Below are 25,788 nucleotides of genomic sequence, written 5' to 3' on the forward strand. Positions count from 1 at the left end.
CTGAAACTAAACTCATAAGCACATCCAGTCTCTTGGAAGTGCACTATAAACCACTCTGGCCTGGGTTTTCTCCTGAGACGTCTCCAATGTGGTGATAGTCACAGCCAACATTTCAGATTTTTTATGTGCGTTTTTTGACTTTGCTTGGTTTTGTTTTGCTTTTCCTAGAAAGAGTTTCCCAGTGTATCCCTGGCTGTCCTAGAATTCACTCAGCAGATCAGGCTGGGATTGAACTCAGAGATCTGCTTGCTCTGCCTCCCTAGTGCAGGGATTAAAGGCATGTGTCATCACCACGCAGCTTTCTGTGACTTTTTACCCGTACTGAGTACACAGATGATTGATCTCCCTTTGGTGTTTAGGCTTGGGGAAGAGGTAATACTGCCTCTCGTGTGCAGCCAGGCTTTGAGGTTCCCTTCACTCACTGCCTCTGTGTGTGTGATGGGGGGAATGCTCTAATCTTGTCTCTATCTCATAGCCACGATGGAGGAGGGCAATAATGATGACGAAGTCCATAGGAACATTGTGAAGATGGAGTGAGAGTATTCACGTAAAGTGTGTGTCTGTATAATATAGTTTAGAAACAGAATGTGAGCTGCTGGGTTTGGGTAAGCCATTGCTCTTGGTGTACTGATGGAGCGTGCAATACGGCCAGTCCGTTATATTCCCCTAAACAGCAGGGTTCTTGGCTGTATCTCAAATTATCTGGGGGAGATTTAATAAAATAATTTCTGAATTCCACCTGAGACCTACTAAATCAACACTTCTGTGAGTGGAATCCAGGCATGAAGGTTTTTGGGGTTTTTTGTTTGTTTGTTTGTTTGTTTTAATGTTCCCAGGGATTCTAACAGCCTGGTTGTGCTCTTTGGTGGGGTCTTGGGTCCTGGTTTATGCTCCTCGGTGGGGTCTTGGGTCCTGGTTTATGCTCCTCGGTGGGGTCTTGGGTCCTGGTTTATGCTCCTCGGTGGGGTCTTGGGTCCTGGTTTATGCTCCTCGGTGGGGTCTTGGGTCCTGGTTTGTGCTCCTTGCTGGGGTTTTGGGTCCTGGTTTATGCTCCTTGGTGGGGTCTTGGGTCCTGGTTGAGCTCCTCAGTGTGGTCTTGGGTCCAAGCACTGCAGCCACAAGGTGGTAGAGATATGGGTTCTCGACCCACCCTATAGCTGTTGGGCCTACAGTTTACAAAATCGCATGAATCTAAAGCTCTATGAGAAGTTCATGGAGCAAGCGGACCTAGGACACTCATAGCAGCCTCACAGTGCTAAACAGCTCCGTGGTGAGCAACAGGCTTTGGGGACGCTGGAATTAGAGCCTTCTTCAGAGTCAGCAACCTGTGAAACAGAGCTGAAGGGTCCAAGGTTAGGGAATGTTACGATTGAGGAAGAAAGAGGATCTCTCCACCTGATGTGATTTCCCAAGTTGCCTGAGAGATCATTAATAACTAATTGGAACTGGCTCCATAGACTGCAGAATTCCATGTCTTAGTGTTTCTATCGCTATGATAAACACCATGAGCAAAGCAACTTGAGGGAGGAAAGGGGTTACCTGGTATACACTTCCACATCATTGTCCATCATCAGAGGAAGTCAGGACAGGAACTCAACCAGGGCTAGAATCCGGAGGCAAGAGCTGATGTAGAGGCCACAGAGGAGTGCTGCTTACTGACTTGCTCATGGTTTTCTCAGCCTACTTTCTTATAGAATCTAAGACCACCAGCCCAGGGTGGAACCACCCTCACAATGGGCTGGCCCTTCCCCCATCAATCACTAATTAAAACAATGCCCTACAGGCTTGCATACAGCCTGATTGAGCTCATGGAGGCATTTTCTTCATTGAGGTTCCCTCCTCTCAGAGGACTTTAGCTGGTGTCCCGTTGACATAAACCACCCAGCACACCCCATAGACTATTGCACAGCACTGCAAGGCCTCGCCCTGAAGGAAGCTGTCTCTTTGGCCCTGTCATCCGCGCTCATAGAGAGTAAACTATGCTTAGTTAATGAATCCTCGAGAGCAGGAGACTGGAGAGACAGAGGCATCTGGATCACCTCTGCCGCGTACATCCTGTGTCTGGAGTGGTCCTGGGACAGTCCCTGGTGAAATACAAACTAGAGCAGCCCACGACTTTGTACTCAACAAGACTACAAACCAAAATCTAGCCACCCAGTTAAAATTCCATGTAGGCAAACTGAAACTTACTATTTGACTTTTCGAGGGGAAAAAGTAAATCTATAATCACCCAAAGTCTCCTAGACAGACCAGTTCCAACTGCGTTACACTGAAGTCCCTTAAAACATATACCTGGATGTCAGCTTTTACTCTGTTGTCCAATGATCCTGTTCCTGCCTTACATTTTAATAACTGTTTTGGAGACAGAGCCTTACCATGTAGCTCTGACTAGCCTGGAACTAACAGAGGCCTGGCTCTGCGTTTGCTTCTAACTGAGTGCTAGGATTGAAGGCCTGCCAGTCATTTCCCAACAAGAAACGTAATTTCGTAGCAACCAATCACATCTTGTTCTTCATTACTAACATCCAGCCTTTCTCTGTCTCTAAAACTACCTTTCCTTGATTGGCTCGTTGAAATCCTCAATCCAGTTAATTGTGTCGTCATTTTGTCTGACACATTTAATTAGAATTCTAAATGGAATGTTCCATAAAGCAAGTCTTTTGCTGGTGTTTCAGGCCAGCTTAGTCCTGACCAGTTCCTGGGGGCTCAGAGCATTTGGTTTGTTCCCAGCATTCACTTGGTGGCTCAACTGTATCTCCAGTTTCAGGGGATCCTACACCCTCTTCTAGCCTCTGTACACATACATTCAGGCAAAACATCCATGCACAAAAAATAAACATCTTAGACAGCTCAGGGAGTAGGCATCGTTCTCATCGTTTCCCCCTTCGGGATACCCCAGTGGGCAAAGTAGGTAGATCGCCCTGGACATGAGTTGATAAACTCATTTTTATTTTATTTTATTATCTTTATTTTATTTTTTATTTTATTTTATTTATGTATATGGGTATTTTGGCTGCACATAGTTCTGTGTACCTGTCGTGTGTGCAGTGGCCACAGAGACCAGAAGAGGGCATTCTCTTGGAACTGTGTGCCGTCCAATGAATGCTGGGAATAAAACCTGAGTCTTCAGCACTGCTCTTGACTGCTGAGCCATCTCTGCAGTCCCACGATCATCAGAGACGTTTAAACAACAATAAATAACACAAGTGAAAACAACTCCCTTTCTCGACTAGTCGCCTGGCAACTGCCAAGGCTGACTTCCCTCCCACCAGCCCACAAACTCCTGGCAATAAGGACTTCCTCTTGACCTCAGAAGGGCTTGTGCGCATGCGCACCCGCCTGGAGCCCCGAGGTGCGTGGTTCTCTGACCCTTTCCGGGCGGTCCCGGAAGTGGCTCGTGGCGCGTGCGCGGTGCTTCTGTGGTAACGGGGCTGTTTCCCCCGGCTTGAGGCGACTCGGGCATCTGGGGTCTGCTGGCGGCGCCCCTCAGACCCCCGTCAGAGCAGGTACGTGGCTTCGCGCCCCGCCGCGTGCGCAACCCTTGGACTATCGCGTGTCGCCACCGGGTCCCCGCCGGCCGCGTGGGGAAGCTGAAGCCGGCCGGCTGCGCCCCTCTCTGCAGCGGCCCGGGTGCGCTCCCCTCGGCCGACCCTTGCGGCGTGTGCGCCGCCCAGGCCGCGGAGGTGGGGAGCGGGTGAGGGCGACCCGGCGGGTGGCGGGTGTGCCGGGGGCGTGCTCCAACGGGAGGGGCGCGGCCGACACGGCTGGCGTGGATGCGCACTTGGGAGGTGGAGGCCCGGAGTTCGAGATCATCCTGAGCTAACAGTGGGTTCCCAGCCAGCCCGGGCTGCGTGAGACCTTGTTCCAAAAAGCCCAACCAGACACCTCTGGGTGTCTGGGCCGGAGAGAAGGCTCTGCCGTTCTTCGGAGGTCGGGCAGCTCACAGCCCTCTTCTGGCCTCCGTGGACACTGCACTCGCGTGCACACACCCACACAGTGGTTTAAAAATACAACGAATCTTAAAGTAACTTGTACAGTAGAGGAGCTTGCCATTTCAAGCACCGTGACTGAGGTGATCTGGTTTCATAACTCCAGGAAGCAGGGATTAATGTTTCTGGTTTAAAGGTGGGAAATAATTCCCGTTGCCGAGACACAGCTGTGCAAGCGGGAAAGCTGTGAGTCAGTCCATCTCTACAAGCACGGGCAGGTTTGCAGTCGTCTCCGTAGTCGCTTTCTTAGATGTGAATGTGCCAACCCTGCTACTCACCTGTTGTCTATTGCAAAGCCAGCAGAACTCAAATGTGTTCCCAAAATTCCTTGCTGTTTCCCCTTTCTGTGTTTTAAGAAGCAACCAGCATTGATGGTGTGTTAGCTTGCCTTTGGAAAGGTGGCTGATTTGGTAGACTTCTGGGTGTAATTTTTTGCCAGTTAGTAACAGTTTGAAGTGTTATGTAAGTAAATGTGAGTCTTCAGGAGTTACAGTGTACAGATGGTTTCCTTGGAAACGATGCTGTTTATTGCATTCAGCATGTGCTAGACCGTGCAAATGTTTTCCTTTAAACAGGTTCTCTCATAGACTAGGCTGTCTTCAGGCTTGCTGTTAGTTAGGGATGGCCTGATTCTCCTGACGCTACTTCCCAGGTGCTGAGATTACATGTGCCATCTCACCTGGCTGACCCCAATTTATTTCTGCGTTATTTATTTATTATGCGTGTGGGCATGCATGCCACAGTCCACATGTGTGGTCTGATTCTGGGGCTCAGACTCCAGTTTTCTCCAGGCTTGTACCCAACGTCTTGTTAACCGCCTGAGCCATCTCGCTGGCCACTGCTGCATAATTTAGTGTGGCTCCTTTTGTAAGAAGACATTCTGCTTGTTGCGTGTTGAAATCTCTACTGAAGAGCAAGGCCTGGCTTAGCATGAGAGTGCTCAGCCGTCTGCGATGTGCTCTGTTACCTAAGAAGGGCCTGTCCTCAACATCTTCCACTTTGTGTTTTACAGCCAACATGAGTCTGTTTGGATCAGCCTCTGGATTTGGGACTGGTGGGACCAGCATGTTTGGGAGCACAACCACAGATAATCACAACCCAATGAAGGTATCCTCAAAGGTCTTGCAGAAAGAGTCAGGCCATGTGTTCTGTACTGCTGACAGCTGAGGAGGCAGAGAGAAGTCAGGTGAAGGGGGGGTGTCTCTAGCTGGCCTAGCAGTCACCTGTGGACTGAAGCTCAAAGCGCATCCTGTGCAGAATTAGTGTCCTGTCCTCACTTGGAGCTCACCTTAACTGTCCAGTCCACCCTCAAAGGCCAAAGCTTCCTGGGCCAGCTGAGAACTGTAGCAGACGTAGACCTAAACCGGAGCCATCTCACCAGCTACTTCTGCATAACGAGTGTGGATCTTGGAGCAGTCCTGGAGAATGGGCACTGTTCTCTCTGCACAGCTGGAAAGTGAGGGCTCGGCCGTCAGCGGGGGTGGGTCAGCGAGGGCCCCCCCTTGTGCAGATGCTGTCTTTGTGCCTTTCACTTAGCATGTTTCTGAGCCAGCAGCTCTAGTATTTTCCCTGACCTGTTTGTCATTCCAGTTTTTGATCAAAGTGAGGAACAGTCAGATCCAGCTAGCTCTCTGGGCTAGGAGATACCAGCTCAAGGTGTTGGGTGATTGGCGAGAAAGGAAGCTACCTTATGGTGATGATGTGTGCATTTTAACTCTGACATTCCCTCCCCAGGACATCGAAGTAACATCTTCTCCTGATGACAGCATTGGTTGTCTGTCCTTCAGCCCACCGACCTTACCAGGGAATTTCCTTATTGCCGGTTCTTGGGCTAATGACGTAAGTGCCCCTGAGGCTCCTGCCGTGTAGTAAGTGTAGCAGGCCTTTCAGCTCCATTCTGTCTGTGAGTCGAGGCTAAAGCTTTTGTGTGGCCCTTTCTGAGACATGGTGTAGAAGCTGTGCACCTTTCTGAGCGGTAACACCACAGCCAGCTACTGCTGCGAGGTGCCCCTTTCCTGATCAACTGCACTATATGCTACTTGTTTGAGGTTTTTTCTGTTATTGTTGTTTTATTTGGTTTTGTTTTTGAGACAGGGTTTCTCTATGTAGCCTTGGCTGTCCTAGAACTTGCTCTGTAGACCAGACTGGCCTCAGACCCAGAAATCTGCCTGGCTTTATATTGTCTGTTAAGAACCTTTCTCGGCATCCGGCAAATGTTCTTTTGGTAGACTTTAAATAACGGCAGATTCTCCATAGACTGTTGTTAGCTACTTAGTACACTAAGCTCGGTGAGGGCATGAAGGGAATTGAGAACCGGGGTGGAAACGGGCATAGGTGTCGGGAGACTCCACACAGCAGTGACCCGGACCATCCTGCTACACTAGCGATCACAAGAAATGTCTGTGGTAGACTCCTTTTCCTATCTGATTAGTAAGAGTAAGCGTCTTTGGGTGGTAGTACGAGGGTCAGCTGGAGCCTGAAGTACCAGACTAGTCTAATTAGTAAGAATAAGCATCTTTGGGTGGTAGTATGAGGGACACTGGAGCCTGAAGTACTGCTTGTTGCAGGCTAGCCGCAGCAGCTCTTCACAGGTCTACTTAAGATCTTGTCCTGTGAGCTCTGTAGCTGAACTTGAGGGACTCCTGATAATGCCCTTCACACCCCAGAGTTAGAGACTGTGCGCTCATGTCTGTGCTTCAGGACAACGGCTTCATGTGGATGCCTGTGAAACTGGGACACAGATCTGCACAGCTAAGCTTGGTGCCCTCAGGACCAGGGCTGCAGCTCTAGAAGCAGAGTGCCCACCTGGGGTGTCTGAGGCCCTGCGATACCATTCCCGATACCACAGAGAACTCAAGCTTAAGGGCCTCACTTAGGTAAGACCTGGCACTGCTGGATAGGACACCAGACGTGGCTACATAGGTAGGCCCTGTCTTCAGAAGGGTTTGGGGAAGATTCCAGGTGAACTGCAGCAGTGCCGATGCAGGGAGGACGGAAAGGCGGACAAGCTTGCTTTACTCATTTCACCTGCTGCTTTAAAGGCTTAGGCTTAGAAAACAGGGTTGTTGGCACACTTCCGTTAGTCCAGCCCCTGGAAGGTGGAACAGGAGATCACAAGTTCAGGGCCATCCTGAGCTTCAGAGTGAATTCAAAGCCAGCATGGGCTATGTGAGAGACCCTTCCTCAAAAAAAAATAAATAAACCAAGTTAGAAGTACGTTCAAAGATGGGCAGGGTGAGAGTCCCAGCGAGGAAGACTGCAGCTGCAGAAGTGCAGAGGCCTTGAGTCAAACTACATGTTCCTCTTGGTTTTCTGGTTTTGGTTATTTGATTATTTGCATTGAAGAAGACTAAATGCAAACAGAACTTAACTAGTTCTCTCTGGTGGAATTTACTTTCTCATCACAGTTAGAAAATCTGCAAAATGCATAGCTTTAACAAGAAAATGATACAGGAAGCATTACAGAAGAAAGATGAACGCTCCTTCAGGCCTGGGTGACTGATGAGCAAGCAGCTTAGCTGCAGTGTTGGGTGTGAGTGGTACCCTTTGTATGTCTCTGGCTCAGCAGTAGGAAGTAAGCTGCTTGCTTATCCATTTTCCTTTTGAAGTCAGATAACTGGATTGATAGAAGAAGCCTGCAGTAAACTGTACTAGGTGGGTGCACATCAGACACTAGAAACTGCCCTGATCTCATTCATCTGTCCTACAGGTTCGCTGCTGGGAAGTGCAAGACAGCGGGCAGACCATTCCGAAAGCCCAGCAGATGCACACCGGGCCAGTGCTTGACGTCTGCTGGAGTGATGTATGTCTAGCTTCCTTCTCTATTGCTGTGACAGAATACCATGACCAAGGCAGCTTCTGAAAGGAAGCGTTTAGCTAAACTTACGGTTGTAGAGGAGTAGGGTCCATGATGGCAGAGCAAAGGCCTGTGCGACAGGAACAGCTGAGAGGGCAACAAGATCAAGGGTGCGTCCCCGGCACCCCGGCCACCTGGCTAGCTTATGCCCTGAAATAACAACACACAAACTATTCTTTTAAACACTGCTTGGCCCATTAACTCTAGCCCTTACAGGCTAATTCTCACATCCCGATCAACCCATCTCTAATAATCTGTGTAGCATCAGTCTTACCGGGAAAGATTCTAGCCTATGTCCATCCTGGGTCTGAGCTTCATGTGTCTGCCTCAGAGAGCAGAGCTATCGCGTCTGCCCCGGAGAGGGGAGCATGGTGTCTCTGAGCTCACTTCCTCTTCCTCCCAGCATTCTGTTCTGTTTATTCCTCCCACCTATGTTTTAACCTATGGGGCCAAGCAGTTTCTTTATTACTTAACCAATGACCTTGCTCCATCATTTCCCCTTTTTCTGTTTAAACAAAAAAGGAAGGCTTTAACTTTAACATAGCAAAATTACATATAACAAAACAGTTATCAAGTAAAAATTACAATATTTATATCTATTTTATCTTTATCATAACTAAGGAAAACTATAACTATAACTAACTATTCTTCAACTCCATCAAAGACTCCAGAAAGATACAATATTACCTAAGCAAACAAGAAATAAGCGACTTTCAAACTCTAGAAATGACAGAGACATCTTGCTGCCTGTACAGTCACCCAAAGTTCCTTTGTACCGTTGGGGCATCCATCTTCGGCCTACAGGCCCACAGTTTCCAGCAGACATTTCCACAAAGCAGGAAATTTCAAAGGCAGTTCAGTCACTATCTGTTGTGTCCTGCAAAATGTCTCGCAGACTCTTTCATGAATCAGGAACCCTGAAAGATCATCTCACCTTTAGGCAAGTTCAGTAGTCCTCTCTCTGTGGGTTTTCTGTGTCCAGTTTATGCAGTAGTCCAGGCAAGAGCAGTTTCTTGCCCAAATGGCTATCAAACTTCATAAGGGTCCTCTTCGATGCCCATCTTCTTCTTGAAGTAGATTGGTGCTGCCAGGAGCAGAGTGTCTCATTGTCATGAAAAACCCTAAGTTATTAAAACATTTAAAATGCCATATTCTATAATCTTTGAAAGATATAAAGAATGCCTATCTAAAATATACTTATGTACATCTAGAAAATCTTAACTAACATGACTACAAACTTGACTATTATGATTACCTATTAACAACCTATATACATTACATTTTTACATAAACTACACAATCACAATACCTTAATCAAGAGCAGAAATACATATACATATAACAAAATTGACCTTAAATTTATATCACTAAGGCAAAATCCATATCAATGCAAATTATTCATACCTATATCATATCCCCCTTTAAATGTAAAAGAACATTTATAAACAATATTTGGGAATATGGGTGCAGTTTTTTCTCTCCAAACTGCTTCCTGCTGAATGGGGGCACTGTTATTTAGGTATTTCAGGGTATAACCTGTGTGCTAGTTTCATCTCAGTCAATTGAGTGAAGTAATTTTTTGAAGGCATTCACAGCAACCTTCAGGAGGACGTGGTCTATCATACCACATTGGGATGGAAGCAATCCACAGACTCTCACTCTCTGTGAAAACAAAATAAGAAACTCCTTTCCAAAGCATCATGTCCTTAGATCCAAATTTAAAAGTCAAGGCATTTTCAAAATATCTATGTTGGATTAGTTCAGCAGCATTTATAAACAAATATCTTTTAGCAGCTGTTCAAACAATTCAAAGAGAGCATAATAGCATACAGTATCAAAATTCTCTGTGTATTTTCCATCTTTGTGCGCTTTATTTTAACCTCTATTTTGTTTATTTTTACTTTTATTTTTTGCTTTTTGAGACAGGTTCTCTGTATCTTTGACCTGGAATAACTCTGTAGACCAGGCTGTCCTTGAACTCTCAGAGATCCGCCTGTCTCTGCCTCCCAGGCATTCGGGATTAAAGGTGTATGCTACTACACCTTGAACTCACAGAGATCTGTTTGTCTCTGCCTTCTAGGCACTGGGATTAAAGGCGTGTACAACCACACCTTGAAGTCACAGAGGTCAATCTCCCTCTGCCTCCCAAGTGTTGGGACTAAAGGTGTGTACTACCACACCCAACAACTCTCTTCCTTTTTTTTTCTTTTTTTTTTTTTTACTTTAAGAACTTCAACTTTTAGCCTGCATATATTTTTAAGACACAGTAAACCATTTAGAAATTTTCTTTATCTTTGAATCTCTCTTTACTGTATATCTCTCTTTTTCTGACCACACTAGCCTTTAAATTACTGAGCAATATGGTCTTGATCTGCAGGTAGGAGGAAGAAACACTGAGAATGGCTTGAATCTCGAAATGCGAGAGCCCATGGGGCCATTCTCACTCAGACCACAGGGTCTCACAGTGCAGTCCTGCCTGACTGGCACAGAACTCAGGTCTGTGTGTTCAACTTTCTGAGCCCCTAATGTCTCAGCAAAGAATTAGCCTTTTGTAACAGAATGCTTAAGGCCAGAAGTGTCTTGGTTTCCAAAGCTTTTGAATTTAGTAGGCAGTGAGCTGTGGTAGCACTCAAGGATCAGAGCCTGTCCTAAGGAGGGAGCACCTTTTCTCTTTCTGGGCATGTGCATGTTGGAAGACCTCTCTGACAGGTGGGCCCAGCCTGAGGTTCTAAGGCTTTTTGTTTTGTTTTTTAGGAGACCGAGTATTTCCGTAGACCAGGATGGCATTGAACCCAGGATCCACCATCCTCTGCCTCTGCATAGTGCTGGGATTAAAGGAGTGCCCCACCACCATCATCCAGCTGTCATTATTATTATTGTTGTTATTATTATTATCAATGTGTGTTATGGCTTGAATGTGAAGTGACCTACACAGGTTCTTAGTTTTAATTTGTGGCTATGGGTGTTTTGCCTGCATTACTATGTGTCTGCATTATTTTGAAGGCTGTGGGATCTTTTGGACACGGGGTTTAGATAGCGAATGTGAGCTGTAGAGGCAGAACTAGATCCCTGTAGATCACCTGGGGATGCCCTGAGGTGTGACCAGTGAGGACCCCAGGTGTTGTGCCTCCGCTGCTGAGAGCCTCTGAAGTAAAAGAAATCCTTCTGCTCAAATGTTCTGGTCAGGTTCGCTGTGGCAGGGGAGAGGACTTGATTGTGTCGTTTCTTGAAGCTTTGAGTCTCTAGATATGCAGTGAGCTTAAGCTGGTTTTGCTTTTGTTCATATTTGTAGTGTATTTGTGTGTGTGTGTGTGGGTGGTGGTGGTGGTGGTGGTGGTGGTGGTGGTGGTGGTGGTGGTGGTGGTGGTGTTCTTCTTCCCACTGTGTGGGTCAAGTCAGTCTCAGCAGTGACCTTTATCCATTGAGTATGTTGCCAGCCAACACTTAGTTTTCATTTTGTAGCTTTCAAAGCCATTTGGTTTCTTTTTGTTTGTTTGTTTTTTCAAGACAGGGTTTCTCTGTGTAACAACTTTGGCTGTCTTGGAACTCACTCTTTAGACCAGGCTGGCTCAAACTCGCATAGATCCACCTGCCTCTGCCTCCCAAGCGCTGGGATTAAAGGTGTGCACCACCACCATCAGGCACTACTTGATTGCTTCTGCGTGATCTCTTAGTAGTCAGTTTCCAGTTGTGTGTGTTTCTTAAAAGACTAGCTTGCTGTGTGCTAGCCCTTAAGTCATTGGATAATACAATGCAGAGCAAACATGTGACCCAGCTCTTGGGTGTTGTGTATACTTAACTTTTGCTCAGCGAGCAGACTGCCTCTGTTTTATTTTAGGATGGGAGCAAAGTATTCACAGCATCGTGTGATAAAACAGCCAAGATGTGGGACCTGAACAGCAACCAGGCCATTCAGATAGCACAGGTGAGAAGCCTTTGTGGGTGGACTCGGGAGACAGCACTGAACAGTTTGGTGTAGTGGCACCGGAGAACTTAGTAGCACACACATAGCGTGTTTGTAAGCACCCTCATTTGTACTGGCATTTCACAGAGCACTTTTCCACGAGTTTCCCATGGACACATGAGTCAGTGATGGTAAATCTGTAAAAAGGCAAGTGTAGCATTCCAGCGCCCGAGTGTGACTTGCCCCGTCATTGTTCGCCTGTCATTCATCAGTGTCGGTTGAGTGCCTGCCATGTGCCAGCCAGTGTCATCGCGGTTAGGAGGACACCCATGTACCTGTGGAGCATCTGTCAGCTGAGGGGCAGCAGGCTGGGTCTCAGTGTGAAAACTAAGAAGAGAAGTAGATAAGGGACCGCCAGAGGACACTCAGTAGAGAAGGGACCCCTGAGGACACTCTAGTTGAAGGACAGGGAGGACTTCTGGCATGGTTTTCGTCGCACCTGAACTGAAGGCGTAGCCTCCTAATCGATGAATCTTAGTAAAGAAATCAGCAGCATAGGAGCATTTCCCACTAGATATTTCTGAATAGCTTCCTAGGACGGGCCTTACTGTCACTATTAATTATGCGTGAAGGGTAAGCTTGCGTTAGGACAGAATATGGGAAAGCAATGACATGCCCTTTGACTTTGTTGTTAGTGTTGACTATAACCCAGTATTTTGATTAAGTTAGTTCCTTTGAAGTTCCACAACTAGAGCTGTTAACACTGGTTGTTCAAGGGTCTCCCTGGTTTTGTCTTTCAAAAGCACGATGCTCCTGTTAAGACCATACATTGGATCAAAGCCCCGAACTACAGCTGTGTGATGACCGGAAGCTGGGATAAGACCCTGAAGGTATGCTGTGTGGCTGACGGGTTGTGCACCATGAAGGTGGTGTTGGTCTCTACAGACGCCATCCTCAGCAGTCTCTTACCGTTCCCTTCTTTGCTTTCAGTTTTGGGATACTCGGTCATCAAATCCTATGATGGTCTTGCAACTCCCTGAACGCTGTTACTGTGCAGATGTGGTAAGTGAAGCATCTCTCTTTCCCACAGCTGAGCAAGTGCACCTCTCTGTGGCCTCCTGCCGTTTGTCGGTGATTAAACCCTCCAACTTCAGCAGATTGCTAGTAGACATTTGGGGCTGCCTTTGTCCTGCAGTACTGAGTGCTGAGGTTTGGACGTTTTCGTTTTATTGTCTTTTGGGCTGGAGATGAAAGCCCTGTACTGCTAGTGATTTGTTTGAGCTCTAGCCTCCTGTCCTCCGTCGTGTGGGGAGACAGCAGGGCATGATGGTAGTAGAATGTGAGGAACCTGTGTGTAGTTCTGATCTCTTGAGTGGAATAGAAACTGAAGTGCTTTTCTCTATGTCTTTCCTTTAAGTCTCAGAATTTTGTTAATAGCTACCCAGGTCATTCCACAGTGAGGAGATCCATCCTCAGAAGTGCTCAGTGTGGACTGATGTTTGCAGACTGTATGTAGAAACATACATAACTGGGCATGTTTGCCCGTGATTGTAACCCCAGTTCTCAAGGCAGAGGCAAGGTAATAACTGGGTTCTAGGCCAGTCTGATCTACAGCTGGGGGTTCAGGCTAGCAAGGTCCACATAGTGAGACCCTGTCTTAAAAAGAAACACCTGGTACTCAAAGACGGAAGGAAAATGCTGCAGTACAGGCCATTACCATATGAAGGGGTGGAGATGACCACCCATTCTCACTGGGACCTCAGAATACTGTTTGTGTCCACATTTTATAGTCTAAAAACTCTAAAGGACAAGGTAACGAAGGCCTGAAACTATAGTGCTCAGGATGCGCCAGTAGAAGATGGGGTCCAAGATACTAGCCTGTGCTGTGTAGCAAAACCCAGAGTATCCCCACCACCCAGAGTAAAACAAACATGTGTGACTGCTGTGCTTGCAGGGCGTGTTCTCTGTGTCTTCACAAGCACATGGAAGCCACTGGATTATTAAACTTTGTTAACCATTAGGATTTTGTGACTGAAATGTTGTCTTCATGTCAAGTGTGTATATCTCTTTTTGTCCTTAGATATACCCGATGGCCGTGGTGGCCACTGCAGAGAGAGGCCTGATTGTCTACCAATTAGAGAATCAGCCTTCTGAGTTCAGGAGGATAGAGTCTCCACTGAAACACCAGGTGGGCCAGAGACCATTGAGAATCATACAGTTAGCACCTGCTGCATGCAAGATGTGGCTCGTGTGTGGGACATGGTTATACAGTGCCTGATTTGACACGCTTGTCGATATGTTCAGAGGAAGAAACGTTCCGTGGACATAAGCACTTACCATCCATGACTGAGTCAGGCTTCCGTGTCCTCCACAGATTCCCCCAAGTAGCTTAGTGCTCCCGAGTGCTCCCAGCCCATCTGGAGAGACTAGTTCAGCTCAGCCCTACCCTAGCTGCAGGACTGCAAGGCCTTCCTGCTTCCCTGCCCTAGATTTCCTCCCAGCCTGTGTCTCAGCAAATGGGATCAGTTTGCACTCAGAGAAGAGGAGAAGAGGGCTGAACATCCTCGCCTTCTTCCTGCAGTGTCTGCCTGCACACGCAGCTTCCCTGCTAGGTGCTGCCCAGCTTCTCTGGAGGAGGGTTCCATGGCAAGCCCTCGTGCCCTGCAGCCTTTGCAGGGACTAAGACGTCTCTCTAGCGTTCACTGAAGTGTGCCTTAGTCTGCTTCATTCTGGGAAGCAGGCCTCCTTGCCTCTTCAGAACCATCTATGATCCTTTCCTTTCACGGTTCAGAGGCTTCCTCCCCATACCTCCCATCTTCTCCCATTTTCCACTAAGCCCTGTGCCTATGGCTTCACTGAAAGCATTTGGTGTAAGTCCCTGTGGCATCGCCATCAAGAGTTCCCATGGGCACTGATAGCGTTACCTCCAAAACACTTCGCCCCTCATACTAGAGGTCACTCCTCAGTCACCTTTCGTTCCTTTTCCTTCTTAACCTCCAGGCTTCCCCAGTTCTTTTCTCGCTCTTCGTACAATCCCAAGTCTGCCTAGCAGTTATGTAAAACTTTATCTCACTGATCTTTACAGTGCTTGCTTGCATGTGACACAAAAAAACTTAGGCAAGAAATAAATAACCAGTGGGACATCAGACGAGCTTCTGCATAGGAAGGAAGTTACCAGCAACAAAAAGCCTACAGGGAACAGGGACTAGTGAGGAGTCTGTATTGCTAAGTGCATTTTAAAGGGTATAAAGAACTTGTGGCAAAACTAATGACCCAATTAAAAACTTCTCCAAAGAAAACGACCTGGCCAGCAGGTATGTGAGAAGGCAGTCATTATTTCTACTTATCCCAGGAGAGCCCTGAGACAGCACTTGATATGGGGGTGGGGGTCACTATTTTCAGGGAGTCAGAAGGCAGGGCCGAAATTGTGCTGTGGAGACAGGTGGTGGTGGTGCACTCCTTTAATCCTAGCAGTCAGGAGGCAGAGGTGTGTGTGTGGGGGGGGGGGGATCTCTCAGTTCAAGGCCAGCCTGGTCTACAAAGCAAGTATCCAGACAGCCAAGAATGTTACACACAGAAATCCTGTCTCAAACCCCACCCATCACCCCTCACTCCTGGAAAAAAAAGAAAGGAAGAAATGGTGCCGTGGTCGAGAACAGTTGCAGCACAATACTGAAGACCTGAATTCAGATCCCAGCACTCATGTAGCAAGATGGGCCTGGGCTAATGTATGCTGTAACCTCAGTGCTGAGGGAGCCGGAGATGGGGGCCAGAAAGACTGCCTAACATACAGAAAGTGAGGGGACACTTGACACCCTCCTCTGGTTTCTGTGCGTTTACTTACGTGCCTGTATACATACACTGTGTGTGTGTGTGTACGTGTATGCCCACAAGAATTACAAATTAACTAAGATCGATAGCAAGTGTTGGTGTGGTTGTGGTGAAAGCTCTTGCCCCATGGCAATGGCCTGAAGTGCCTGAGGCTCTAGGACGCAGCCAAGTAGAAATACTGTGAGCTTCTAAGAAGGATATCAGTCCAAGTGGTGGTGTTGCACTCCTTTAATGCCAGCACTCAGGAGGCAGGCAGAGGCAGGTGGATCTCTGAGTTCACGGCCAGCCTGGTCTACAGAGCCAGTTCCAGGATGACCAAGGCTATACAGAGAAACCCTATCTCAAAAAAACAAAGATGTTGAAGAGATGGTCATTCTAGTATAGTAGTCTTGTGATAGCCAAGTGAGTGGGTATTTGCCCCCTAAAAGAAGTAAGCTTGTCTCTGCACAGTGGATGGACTTGGGGGCTGCTCTAGTAACTATAGTAAGCCAATACAGGACAACAGAGCCTAGCTGAGTCCCCATACTTATGATAACCAAAATACTGGCTTGGTCTATGTACCTGTCCGGGGTTCCTTGTAAGAGGGCTCACTGTTGCACTGCTTCCTGGGTAGGGAAACAGGACAGACATTGGGTGTCTGACCTGAGGGTGCCTGCTGATCAAAGTGAGACGTGCTCTGAGCGCAGCCCAGTAGTGCTGGGACTGTGGGCGTGGAGTGTAGTAATATGGAGCGGCGGCAGGGCTGCGTCCCCAAACACCCCAGCCGCCTGCCCTGCCCGGCTAGCTTATGCCCCAAATAATTACACGGACACTGTATTCTTTTAAACACTGCTCTGGCCCATTTCTAATAATCTATGTAGCGCCCCTAGGTGCGCTTACCGGGAAGATTCTAGCCTAAGTCCATCCTGGGTCGGAGCTGGGGCATGGTGTGCATCTTCCCTGGAGCAGGTAGCATGGCGTCTCTCCTGCGTCTGCTCCGGAGAGGAGAGCTGTGGAGTCTGACCTCACTTCCTCTTCCTCCCAGCGTTCTGTTCTGTTTACTCCACCTACCTAAGGGTGGGCCTATCCAATGGGCCTAGCAGTTTCTTTATTGCTTAGCCAAAGAAATCAACAGATTGATATATGACACTCCCACATCACTTCCCCTTTTTCTGTTTAAACAAAAAAAGGAAGGCTTTAACCTTAACATAGCAAAATTACATATAACAAAACAGTTATCAAGTAAAAGTTACATCAGAAACATTTATACATATAACAAAATTGACCTTAAAATCCATACCAATGCAAATTATTCATACCTATATCATTTCCCCCTTTAAATGTAAAAGAACGTTTATAAACCATATTTGGGAACATGGGCGCAGTTTTTTCTCTCCAAACTGCTTCCTGCTGAATGGGGGCGTCGTTAATCAGATTATTTAGGGTGTAACCTGTGTGCCAGGTTTATCTCAGTTGGCAGTTGAGCAAAGCAATTTTCTGAAGATGTTCACAGCAACTCTTCAGGAGGACGTGGTCCATCATACCAAATCGGAATAGAAGAAATGAACAGGGTCTCATCCTCTGTGAAAACAAAAGAAGACTCTCTCCAAAGCATCATATCCTTAGACCCAAATTCTGAAGTCATACCCTCATGATATCCGTTCTGGTTCCACTTGGCAGCCCATATAATGAAATGTCTCTCTGTACTTAGCTCCTTCGCAGTCAAAAATTTTAAAGAAAACACAATGTACATAATCCAGACTCTCTGTGAATTTTCCATCTTTACGCGGCTTATTTTTATTTATATCTATAACTATCTGTACTCTGTCTCTTTAAAGACTTTACTTTTACTTTTTTCTTTTTAAACCATTAACTTTATTCTCTATATTCTTTTTCTTCTCTCTCCAAGCCTACGTACATTCATCCAACAGTGTGACTCATTTAGTGGTCTGAATCTGTCCTATTGTGAATCTGCAATTTTTTACTATCCAGGAGCACTTTTGATTTGCGCCTTTAAATCATTAGGCGCTTAAGAATCTAAGCTGAGACATTCCTAAGTTAACTTTTTGCTTTTTGAGCATATATCTGTAGACCAGGCTGTCTTTGAACTCTCAGAGATCCGCCTGTCTCTGCCTCCCAGGCATTGGGATTAAAGGTGTTTGCTACTACACCTTGAACTCACAGAGATCCGCCCGTCTCTGCCTTCTAGGCACTGGGATTAAAGGCGTGTGCTACCACACCTTGAAGTTTACTTGAGGTTTACTTTAAGAATTTTAACTTTTAGTCTGCATATATTTTTAACACACAGTAAACCATTCAGAAATTTTCTCTGTCTTTGAATCTCTCTTTACTGTATATCTCTCTTTTTCTGACCACAAGAGCCTTTAATTTACCAAGCAATATCAGTAGGACTGAAGGCGTGGCTTTGCCAGCTAGATCCAGTCCATTCCTTAGCTTTCCAGCCTCATGGCTGAGGTACTGGCTGCAAGGTCCCTGCCAGCCAGCAAGCTACAACAGACAACACTCAAGTCCTCTCTCAGTAGCCGGCCCTCCTGCCTCAAACAGTCAGAGTTTGCCCTGGCAGGATGGCCCAGAAAGCCAGCATTTTTAAACGGCACAGCTTTTTTCCTGCTATGGCTGAAAACAGAAAAGCATGCGTTCAGCTTTTCCTCAACACAGTTTAAGTGTTTCGTGGCAGGACCTCTTAATGAGCTGCAGGCTTTGCAGCTAAAGCTGAGTCAGGAAGCCTCTCTTAGATGAGGCGCTTGCTTGCCTCTAGCAAGCAGAGTAGACCAGAGAAATTGTCACAATCAAGAAAACATGCTTTACTCTTTCCCAAGCTTTCTCAGGCTTTCTGTGGACTCAGTTAGCCCCACGTTGGGCACCATTTGTAGTAATATGGAGCGGCGGCAGGGCTGCGTCCCCAAACACCCCAGCCGCCTGCCCTGCCTGGCTAGCTTATGCCCCAAATAATTACACGGACACTGTATTCTTTTAAACACTGCTCTGGCCCATTTCTAATAATCTATGTAGCGCCCCTAGGTGCGCTTACCGGGAAGATTCTAGCCTAAGTCCATCCTGGGTCGGAGCTGGGGCATGGTGTGCATCTTCCCTGGAGCAGGTAGCATGGCGTCTCTCCTGCGTCTGCTCCGGAGAGGAGAGCTGTGGAGTCTGACCTCACTTCCTCTTCCTCCCAGCGTTCTGTTCTGTTTACTCCACCTACCTAAGGGTGGGCCTATCCAATGGGCCTAGCAGTTTCTTTATTGCTTAGCCAAAGAAATCAACAGATTGATATATGACACTCCCACATCAGTGGAGGGTTGTGCTGAGTAGGGCAGCTGCAGTTGTGCACAGATGGTCCTGGAGCTGGGAGGAAGGCTAGAGAGGAGGAGCACTTTCTGGGGAGACAAAAATACTTTCATATTAGTCATGGTTTTGGTTCTTCTAAAACCTAAAAATGTATAACATGTATGTTCATATTAACTAATCTTTACTTACATGGTGTTAATGGTCCTTCCCCTTTTATTTTAACCATAGCATCGATGTGTGGCTATTTTTAAAGACAAACAGAACAAGCCGACAGGTTTTGCTCTGGGAAGTATTGAGGGCAGAGTTGCCATTCACTACATCAACCCTCCGAATCCGTAAGTGACACTCACTGCCTGGCATGCTCTTTCCAACTGGTTCTGAAAGGAAGCTGAGATGTCCTTTGCTTTTCAGGGCCAAAGATAACTTCACCTTTAAATGCCATCGATCCAACGGCACCAACACTTCAGCTCCTCAAGACATCTACGCAGTACGTTCCAGCAGTACTTCATCATGAGGGGAAACCCCTGGAACCAGGCTTGGAGCTGGCTCTCCAAGTGCACTGGGACCAGAAGTCATAGAAGAGCCTGTGTTTGTGTTTGCGGACTTCAGTGTTCCTTTACAAACCTGTTGACTGGCTCTCTTCTAGATGTGCTTGGGATAAGAGCTTGTGCACAGGGACATTGGCATTTTCTGCTTTGTGGGTATTCACAGACAGTTTCTACACCTAGTAGAATTTTAGCATTTAGACAGTGGAGTGTGTGGACTTGGAGCCATAACTCAGACCTCCCTGTAGAGTGTCTGTTGGAGGACATGCCTCCAGTTCATTCTGCATGGTTGTTCAAGAAATTTGTTTGCTAAAAGAAATCACACACGTTTTCCTATGTTGCTGCTTCATACGGCCAGTGGGTACAAATGTGAGTTCCTATCTGGGGAGCTCCTGAGACAGGTTTAGTTCTGAGCTGCCAGTTGCCATGGGCAGCCTGGCTAAGGAGTGCTATGTGCCCATGTGTTTGGTTTCCTGACTTTGGCAGGCAGCTGTGTTGGCAGCAACCTGCTTCTGCTTCTCACTGTGCTTATCAACCTTTGCAGGTGAATGGAATTGCCTTCCATCCTGTTCATGGCACCCTTGCTACTGTGGGGTCTGATGGCAGGTTCAGCTTCTGGGACAAAGATGCCAGGACCAAACTAAAGACTTCGGAACAGTTAGATCAGCCCATAGCAGCTTGCTGCTTCAATCACAACGGAAATATATTTGCCTATGCTTCCAGCTATGACTGGTCCAAGGTGAGAACTTCCAAGCCAGTTCTGGGGCCAAAGACCTGAATTTGAATTGTAGATTCCTCTCGGGACTTGTATGCCCTTGTATGGGGGTGGTGTGGGCGGGACACTAGCAGCCTGACTCCCAGTGTGGGGTTTAGTGTCATCTTCAGTCCAGTCTTTATACAATGGGAATTGTTTTGCTAGGGAGATCCATCATGAGCTCTTCTCTATTCTTGGACCCAAAACATGGGCATGCTGGGGAGGTGGGGGCGGTCACCGAAGTGTTGCTGTGGTGGCATCGGTTGGTTTGCCCAGGGAGAGTAAGGAGCTGGCAGGGTTCTGGCTGCATCTTGAGGCATTGCAGACAGTGGAGTGTGTGGACTTGGAGCCGTAACTGACATGCCTCCAGTTCATTCTGCATGGTTGCCAATTCTCTGCCCTTTGCTATATGGTGGCTTTACCTCTCACCCTTGCTTCTGATGGGGTCCCATCTGTTTCAACTTTTGTTGCTTCCTTCCTGCCCTATACAAGTTCCTGCTCCATTTCTCTACACTGTTCTCTCCCAGCCTTGGAGAACCTGCTCAACACCCTCTAAGCACCCATCCCCTTCCCATGTGCAGCTGGAACACTGCGATGGACTCAGTCTCGGGTCAGCTCTGGAAGCCTCCTCTCTGTTTGCTCACTCCTTTAGCTCTGCTTCCCACAGCTGTTTAAGGCCTCCTTCAGAGGCTGTTCCTGCCACCTTGCCAGTCTTCTTCCTCCAGTTAGGGGCAGCCTTGGGGTTCTATAGGTGTTGCAATCCTGAGGCCCCCGTCTGCACAGCTACTGCCTCCTGGCTCCCCATTTCTCTTTAGCATGTTCCCAGGCTTAGCCAGGAAAGCACCTTCATGGCAGCTAATAATTGCAGCTCCACTTCTAGGGCATCTGCTGCCCTTTCCTGCCCACTGTGGGCATGTGGTGAACATATGTTCAAATGTGCATGGCCACACACATAAACAACAACAACCCCCCTGCTCACACTACAGATACAGATGTATCACTCGGGAGGCTGAGGCAAAGGATCACAAACGTGAAGCAGGCTGTGTGTATAGCTCAGTAGCCGGTGCTTGCTTGGCATTGTGGCAAGGCCCTGGTTTAGTCCTCATCGCCACCAAAGAAAAGTCTTGTTTGGAAAAGTAAGGAAGGCCTGCATTCTAACATGAGCCTCAGAGACTTAGACCGTAACCCGGAAGATGAGAAAGCTCACTCTGAGTGCTTAAAAGATGGAAGCCACAGCCGAGTACCTTAATCCCAGCACTGGGGTGGCAGATGCAGGTGAGCGCTGAGCTCCAGACCAGCCTGGTCTACATAAGCGAGGTGTAGAGAGGGGCTTTGCCTTTACCCACTGATGCCCCTGGACCTCTGCTCTCCTGGGAGCTGTCCCCTCTGTGGAATAGATCCTCTCCCACAGAGTATCTTGGGTGAGTCTGGCCCTCTGTGGACCCTCTGGTCAGGGCTAATGCTGAGCCTGGAGTCCTGAGCAGCTGCCTTGGCAGTGAAGTCATAGAGTAAAGGCCCATTACCCAGAAGACTGTAGGAAAAGGCCACCCTTAGCAGGACACTGGCAGCCAGGCCCTGGCTCTCTGACTTCGGAGGGTAGAGGTTTTGTATAGCATAGACTGTTGTTTTCTCTGTTCTCACTCAACTCTGCCTTCTCAGAGCAGGGCTCGGTGTGGGTTCTGCTCTAATGCTTGTTTAATACCTTGTTGCCTTTAATACTAAGGTCATTTGGGATTTTTTTCCTTCTTTAGGGACATGAGTTTTATAATCCTCAAAAGAAAAATTACATTTTCCTGCGTAATGCGGCTGAAGAACTAAAGCCACGAAACAAGAAGTAGAGAAGTAGTGGCTTGAAGCTGGGGCTCTTGGAGTTTGCTGTCCACAACACATCATCTCTGCTCGAGCTCGGGCCCAGCTTTCCTGGCTGTGGCTCTCCACCATGGAGGACTGATGTTCTTGTTTAGTGGTCAGCCCAGCATCTGGCGGCTTGCCTTCTCTCCATTCCGCTCTCTGCTGCAGTGCCCCATAACTCTAAGGAACTGAGGTTCTCGCTGCAGCCCCATTTGTTGGACTTTGTGTCGTCCAGCGCGTCCAGCGGAGTGTATTTGACATTGTCGGGTGTGAACTGTTGATGAGCCCTGTACTGTGTTTTATAATAAAATATTTTGAAGATGACCTACTGATTCCCTTCTTCCCTCTCCCCTTTCCCTGATCCTTAGGAAATAGCCATCCCTGCTTCAGTGCTGAGGGGAAGGTGCTGTGTTATGGAAGAGCAGTCACCTTTCCCAGCACTGGGGGGCCTTCCGTAGCTCTCTTTTATCCCACAAAAACGGGAGACAGTGGATCGGATCAGAAAGCCAACAGAGGCCATGAGAAGCTATGAAACCAGAAGAGAACATTGGTCTGGAGCCTGTGGGAAGCACCAGGATGGCACTGGCTGGCCGAGGAATGAGGGCTTTGTCTGGAGGTGCCACAGCCTTTTTCAGGGAGACCCTTGGCCTCCAGGATGGCGGGAGGATAAAGGGTAATGCTTTAAGACCCTGGGTGTGTGACGACTGGCAACAACAGCCACAGGAACTTCTTGCACACAGGCTCATGGACGTGGTGGGAGAAAGGCCTTGCCTTCCCCAGCCAGAGCCCAGTGACCCAGGATCATCGTGTGCGAATTACTCTGAGCCGCACCTGTGCCTTGGAAGCCCCTGTGCAGCTGTCACCAACAGCTGGACTTGGTGACTGGACCTCCACACTGCAGCATTGTGTAGCCTCCAGTTGGCCCCATTATAATGCTTCAGTGTGAAAACATACATGCCTACATCACACATTGTGTAGTGAAGTTAACACTCATATTAATGTGAAATAGGAATATGAACCCAAAATATTAATGTGAGATTAATATAACGGCTCAATTTAATTTGGTTTTGTTTTTCGAAACGGTTTCTCTATGTAGCCATGACTCTCCTGGAACTCACTCTATAGACCAGGCTGCCGTTGAACTCACAGAGATCTGCCTGTGATATATATATAGTTTTGTTTTTTGAGATAGGTGCCTGTCCTGGAACTAGCTCTTGTAGACCAGGCTGTATTTTTAATATGATTGTTTCCTTTGCAAACAGGCATTTTGTTTTTCTTTAAGCTATGACTCAGAAAAGTCGTCCAGTCTCTGCAGATGGCCATGGGCTCTAAGGCCTAGGAGGACCAGGGAGGGGACACTACTTGACAGAATGTGCTTTAGTGGATTGGTGCTCCTGTGCAGTTGAGAACAAGTTGGGAGCTCATCCCTACCCAGAAACAGGCCATCAGAAGGGGTGCCCTGTTCCTGCCTGAGATGAGAGGGCAGATGGGGTTAGGCTCTGCCTCTTTCTGAAGGTCCAAGCTCTGAACCTCCCAGGCATCCTCCGTTAGGTGCTAGTTTGCTGTTTTACCCCAGGACTCTGGCTGCTCCGTTTAGCTGAAGTTGGGGCAGGTGGTGTGCAGCTAGGGCTGTTCTAACTCGAATCCTCAGGAACCTATGTTACCTTTTCCACCTGCCTGCAGGGAGCCTGATCACTCAGGGCATACACTTGTGCACCTTCATGCCTACCTCCCAAGCCCAGTGCAGAAGACACCGTTACGCCCTACGCAAGAAAAAAATAAAAGCTGGGCTGTGGTGGTCTGTACCTTTAATCCCGGCACTCAGGAGGCAGAGGCTGGTGGATCTCTGAGTTTGAGGCCAGCCTAGTCAACAGAGGAAGTTCTAAGACAACACAGAGAAACCCTGTCTTGAAAAATAAATAAATAAATAAAAACCAACCAGTCATTCAAGGCTTGAGTGTATAAGAAACCGGGCTGAGATCAAAGTCCTGGATGATCCCATGTACCATAGCAGCCGAAGAGTTGTGGGGAGAAGAGCAGGAGCCAGGCCTCCCTGGGTGCCCTGGCCTCCGCCTTGGGAACAGCAGCACCCCTGACCTCTGCCCCAGGTACACTCCCATCCCCTAGCAGGCTGTGACTATAAAGGACCTCTCCAGGCATCCCCACACGTCATGTGTTTAGTTCTATCAGTAGTATTGTGAATCTCTCTGACTCTGCCTCACGCTCACAAGATGTCTTCCTGACAGCTCACACATGCTCAGGACAGAAAGATGCTAAGGTTAGACTGACGAATAGTTCAGTTGACAGAATGTTTACTCTTTGTGCAGAGAGCCCAGGGCTTGTTCCCCAACACCCCATAAATCAAGCATGGCGGTGCATTCCCGCAATCCTAGTAGTCAGTAAGAGGATGGGTGAGTTAAGGTCATCCTTGGCTACATAGCAAAGTTGAGGATAGCCTGGGCTACATGAAATCCCGCCTGAACAAAAATGTATGAAAGAAAGAAGAAATGGTTGCCAAGGTCTAGTATTGCCTAGTACTTGATCTCATCCGTCAGGAAGAGGAAAGCTGCACAGAGGCCCCAAAGACTTCCACTGGGACTCCCTAGCTCAGATGAGGACAAGGCGGGTGGAAGAGCAGCTGCTTTCTTCCACACTCTCCTGTCATAGCAGGAGGGGGGAACGATTGTGGGCTAAGGTGTTATCTATCAGTCACCCAGGGCTCCAGAGTTAAACGGGTTTCACAACAGGTTTCCATATTCCCTGCTGTCATGTCTGATGCCCTGTCCAGCCTGAAGAGCAGCAGAGGTTCACATCCAGCTGTCTCTGCTGCAGCGAGTGCATTCTGTTTGTTTGTATTGTTTTGTTGTTTGGTGGTGGTGGTGGCAGCAGGGTGTGCTTTCATGCCTCTGTGTGCGTGTATGCGTGTGTGTGTGTGTGTGTGTGCGCACACAGGTCAGAGAACAACTTCGGGGGGTCAGTTCTTTCCTTCCATCTTTATATGGGTCCTGGGGATTGAACCCAGGTCTCTAGGCTTTTAGCACAAGCACCTTTACCTCCCTGAGTCTCCGTACTGAGCCCTGGGTCCAGAAAGGTCTTCAGAAAACTGACTAGCTCCAAGATGCTGCCTCTTGCGTCCTTGTAGTGTGGTCGCTGGTCACTTGGACCCCTTGCTGGATCTCTGGCACCTTGCTAGCCTTTGCTGGCTCCTGGGGCAGTATTTCCCCCACTGAAACCAGGGGTTCTCCACCATGCAGGAGCCAGCGATGACAGCATCACAGGGTCCTAAGATCTGATGTCAGTTTCAGGCTTGTGCCAAGGGCTCCGCCTCCGGAGCTGCTGACCGTGTGAGAGTTATAATTATCCCTGCTGGCAGGAGGGTTACTGAGGACTGACCAGCCCCAGCCCCACCCCGTGTCCTTCTCAGGGCCAGCCGGGCAGCCTGTCTGTGTCTACACCACCAGGGCTGACAACTGGCCTTGCCAGCTGGGTAATGGGGCAGCCCAAGCCTGAAGCCTGCTCAACTCTGAGCTTGTCAGGTGCTTGCTGGCCCATCTACAGACACCGGCTTAGATAAACTTTAATCAACTGATGGTTGATTAGCTAGGTTACAGACTAGCTGGGTTATGGCCAACAGCACCTCACTCCAGGCCAGAGGATGAGGTGTCAGGGGGAAGTTCCCCTGCTCCTGAGTCCTAATCCTAACTCTGCCTAGTCTGGCTGTGTAGTCCTGGACCATGTCAACACTGGGATGATCCCACCTTCTCAGCCCA

The 25,788-nt window shown here is 48.0% G+C and overlaps 1 protein-coding gene across 1 annotated transcript; it reads left to right on the forward strand.

The window, feature by feature from the left end:
• The first annotated feature begins 3,386 nt into the window (after window positions 1–3,386).
• On the forward strand, window positions 3,387–22,342 carry Rae1 (ribonucleic acid export 1). Its single transcript, XM_075963239.1, has 12 exons — window positions 3,387–3,506; window positions 5,002–5,096; window positions 5,724–5,828; window positions 7,699–7,791; window positions 11,684–11,770; window positions 12,553–12,639; window positions 12,740–12,811; window positions 13,830–13,937; window positions 19,097–19,203; window positions 19,280–19,355; window positions 19,958–20,152; window positions 21,919–22,342. The coding sequence occupies exons 2-12, from the start codon at window positions 5,007–5,009 to the stop codon at window positions 22,003–22,005; spliced, it is 1,107 nt and encodes a 368-aa protein (XP_075819354.1). The 5' UTR covers window positions 3,387–3,506; window positions 5,002–5,006; the 3' UTR covers window positions 22,006–22,342.
• The last annotated feature ends 3,446 nt before the right edge of the window (window positions 22,343–25,788 follow it).

This window comes from Microtus pennsylvanicus, chromosome 2, assembly GCF_037038515.1.
Source record: "Microtus pennsylvanicus isolate mMicPen1 chromosome 2, mMicPen1.hap1, whole genome shotgun sequence".
In the NCBI taxonomy this organism is placed as follows: domain Eukaryota; kingdom Metazoa; phylum Chordata; class Mammalia; order Rodentia; family Cricetidae; genus Microtus; species Microtus pennsylvanicus.

Coding starts and splice junctions, on each gene's coding strand:
- Rae1 (XM_075963239.1), top strand. CDS start 5,007: ATGAGTCTGTTTGGATCAGCCTCTGGATTTGGGACTGGTGGGACCAGC. Junction 5,097..5,723: donor ATAATCACAACCCAATGAAG/GTATCCTCAAAG, acceptor TTCCCTCCCCAG/GACATCGAAGTAACATCTTC. Junction 12,812..13,829: donor GCTGTTACTGTGCAGATGTG/GTAAGTGAAGCA, acceptor TTTTGTCCTTAG/ATATACCCGATGGCCGTGGT.